Source organism: Opisthorchis viverrini, assembly GCF_000715545.1.
Source record: "Opisthorchis viverrini unplaced genomic scaffold opera_v5_91, whole genome shotgun sequence".
In the NCBI taxonomy this organism is placed as follows: domain Eukaryota; kingdom Metazoa; phylum Platyhelminthes; class Trematoda; order Opisthorchiida; family Opisthorchiidae; genus Opisthorchis; species Opisthorchis viverrini.
This window is the reverse complement of record NW_008751746.1, coordinates 262,162-265,416: the sequence shown is the minus strand read 5'-3', so window position 1 is coordinate 265,416 and position 3,255 is coordinate 262,162. Positions and strand designations below refer to the sequence as shown.

At 46.6% G+C, this 3,255-nt stretch overlaps 1 protein-coding gene across 1 annotated transcript in view; it reads left to right on the top strand.

The window, feature by feature from the left end:
• Positions 1-724: 724 nt before the first annotated feature.
• Positions 725-3,255, top strand: part of T265_13666 (hypothetical protein) — a gene marked incomplete at both ends in the record, with an annotated part of 25,658 nt that continues 23,127 nt past the window's right edge. Inside the window, 2 exons of the mRNA XM_009169947.1 lie at positions 725-827; positions 886-1,052. Coding sequence (XP_009168211.1) covers positions 740-827; positions 886-1,052 — 255 coding nt within the window. The remainder of the gene's footprint in view (positions 828-885; positions 1,053-3,255) is intronic.

The following is a 3,255-nucleotide window of genomic DNA, read 5'->3' as shown; positions in this document are numbered from 1 at the left end:
TTCTGGAGGACGAGACCCGGCTAATCAATTGGTACCGACATTGGCAGACATGGTTCCACCTTCAACGCGTGGCTTCCCAGCTCGAACATCTCAAGTGATTCAATATCAACTAATTGATTGCACCGTTATCTCCACTACTTGGCTATATCCCATCGTCCTCCGTTTTTCCACAGGCGAAAAATAGAAAGAAATTGTTCAGCTGTAGCACCCTTTCGGTGCCTAACTGCCATGCCACCCGAAGGTTGCACGAGGGCTGGGATACTGCCAGGTTGCCCAAGCCTAGATAGGGGAAGTCGAGAGTCGGGGGTCGGGTTCGAACCACGGACCTTCCAGTCAGTAAATTCGTGCTCTACCTACTTGGGCCATCTCTTGGGCCATCTTGGGCGAAAAATAGCACATCGGTTTACTCGTAGTTCATGGTTTGAAGGTGTCAAAATGAAAACAACTGGGGCACTCAGTCACCCGGTGAACGGACGGTTGTTCAGCTAGCCAGTCAATTCTCTTGATGTCATCTGTGTGGTTCACTGGTGGTAGGACAGACGTGACGGAACTAAGCAAGTTCCCTACCACCTCCAATCCACTGATCTTCTTATGAATTATCAGACAGACTACCAGGTGAACATTGTTTTATCGTCGTGTTTTTCAGCTCCTTGTGATACCCTTCGTGTTTTTGATGACAAAACCTAATCCGTGCTAATCAGCAGACCTTGGTAGCGGAGGTTATCTCTACAGGGGTGCAATGGGTGTTCCGGGACTCTGGGAGCTCTTAGAACCTGCCAGGCGACCTGTTGAACTTGAGCAACTTGCTGGAAAGACAATTGCCATTGGTGAGTGTGATGTGAATTTGTGTTTGGTCTTACTTACCATTTGATCATTCCACTTTAGATATGAATATTTGGTTACATCAGGCAGTTAAATCAAGGGCATCAACAGGTGGCCCGAAGGCATACCTGACAGTTCTTTTCCGACGATTGTGCAAACTCATCTACTTTGGAATCCGTCCAGTTTTTGTTTTCGATGGCGATGTTCCAACCCTGAAGAAAGCGACAATGGTGGGTTTTATAACTATAATGATTCGGTAGACCACTCTAAAACCACAGGGTGAACCGATTAAGTAATTTATCCTTGAAACTTGTTGAGTGATGGCATTAATTTGTGTGATGCAACCTGGCTCATGGCAAAACGGTTCCTATGCCGATGCACGTGCCTTCAACTCATTTCCTCAAAGTAACCAGTCGTCTCCATCCTGATTAATGTTTACAGGACATTCATTTAACACCAGAGTTCTTCTCTATAGCGCCAAGTGAACATAGAAGTCCCAGGTTTTATGGCCTACTCTACGCATTCGGTGCACTATTGTGCACTTCGTAATTCTTCCAGGATCTAGGTCGGTTGTCCATTGGTGCTCGGGGGCTGAGATACTGCCAGGTCATCATAGCCTAGACAAGAGCAGTCGCGATGCTGAGTTTGGTTTCGAACCACAAACCTTCCGGTCATTGGGGCTATCTCGAACTCAGTATTATGAATTCAGTTTTTAGCAAGAAGGCATGCGATGTACAGCCTTGTCATGTGTACCGGGGTAAAACCAACGTCCGTCTCAATGCTTCTGTCAACAAGATCCTGGACTGAATCATGGGGAATCTTACGAGAAAATAATTCCGGAGGAATCCATGTTGTCTACCGTCAGCTCATCGATATTTGATCACTATTCAAAACGTGCCTTTCACTCTCTTGCAGTGCCTAGTTGATATCTGTATTAAACGAACGTCTCGTTATCATTGCAACTGCGTAATTCGTAAACCATCAATCTCTACGCTCGTTCGCCTAGAGCTAAATGAAACCAAATCTTCTTGAGTGTTCGATGATAGCAAACACTTCCTTCATTTTCAGTGTCACCAGTTGTAGATGCGACTATGAATGTTTCACGGCGCAGGCTTGTGGATCGTGTCTCCCGTGTGTCTCGCCCGCAGACGGCCTAACCGCTGGGCGTTGTTTCAGTTCTCCGGGTATGCATGTTCAAAGAACACTCGCTATCGCTTGGCCGAATATCAGCGGACCTTGCCACAGTGGACTTGACGCAGTTAGCTGATCCTGATGTCATGCTGTCGATGATGAGTTAGCTGGTCTCGTTTGAGACTCACAGTGTTTCATTTCGCTGCATCATCATCATCATCATCAGCGACAGCAACACCAGATAATAACACAGATACTTCACTATCACTCTGAGTAAATGCGAGATAGCCCAGTGGTTAGGGCGCGAATTCACTAACCGGGAGGTCCGTGGTTCGAACCCGGCCCTTGTCTCTCAGATTCCCCTGTATAGGCTTGGGCAACCTGGCAGTATTCCATTCCTCGTGCTTCCTTATGGTGGACGGGCAGTTGGGCACCGAAAGGGTTCCATAGCTGAACGAATAAAGCCTTATGATGGTAGGAAGAATAACTGGAGCATGGAGAGAGGCCTGAGGCTAGCCTAAAACAAACATTCGCCTACAGCCCCAACACTGTCAGATAGTCTGAATGGAAGCTGTCAGCTTGATAGCTACTCGCACTAGTTAAACGTCTATCGTCCAGTGCCTTCAGATAATCACAACAAGGGTTATTTGGACCTTATTGTGAAAGGCGAACAGTACCGACCTTGAATAATATTCTTCATTCGCTTCTCCTATGTCGGATCCTGTCCACCTTTAGGTTTCCGCATCAGGTACTTGTCTCGGCAGGCAGTAACTTGGTGTGCGTAACACGGCCCGAATAATTTGTCTCGCAGCGTCGGATACATTCTGAGGGAAGTACACTCTACTTCATCAAAAGCCAGTTTCCTGATTACTTCATAGCAAACTCGCTCGTTCCAACCGAATCAGTGTTCAAAGATACCTTATATTTGCCTCCAGAAATTGCCAAGTCTGGTAGCCATCCAATAGAGCCCGCGTTGTATTCTGATATACGCTTCCTTTGAAACCCAGTGGAATGTCTTTTTTATGCCGCCAGTGACGCGAATTGACGAGTGATCATACACTTTGAGATTTATGCACTGACTTCGTCCGCGAAGCAACTACTGAAGAACTGGACGGCCTCAGTCGGATTTTCAAGCAATGCTTGCGCTACCTTCTTCTTTCCAAAAATGAGAACAATGTCGTCTGGATATTACGGGTTGATAAGGTTCCCGCTCGGACAGATCGAAACGCTGGGTTTTTGAGGACCTTCCATTGTTCACCTCAGTAACCCACTAATGACGAAATTAAACAAAATGGAAAGAGT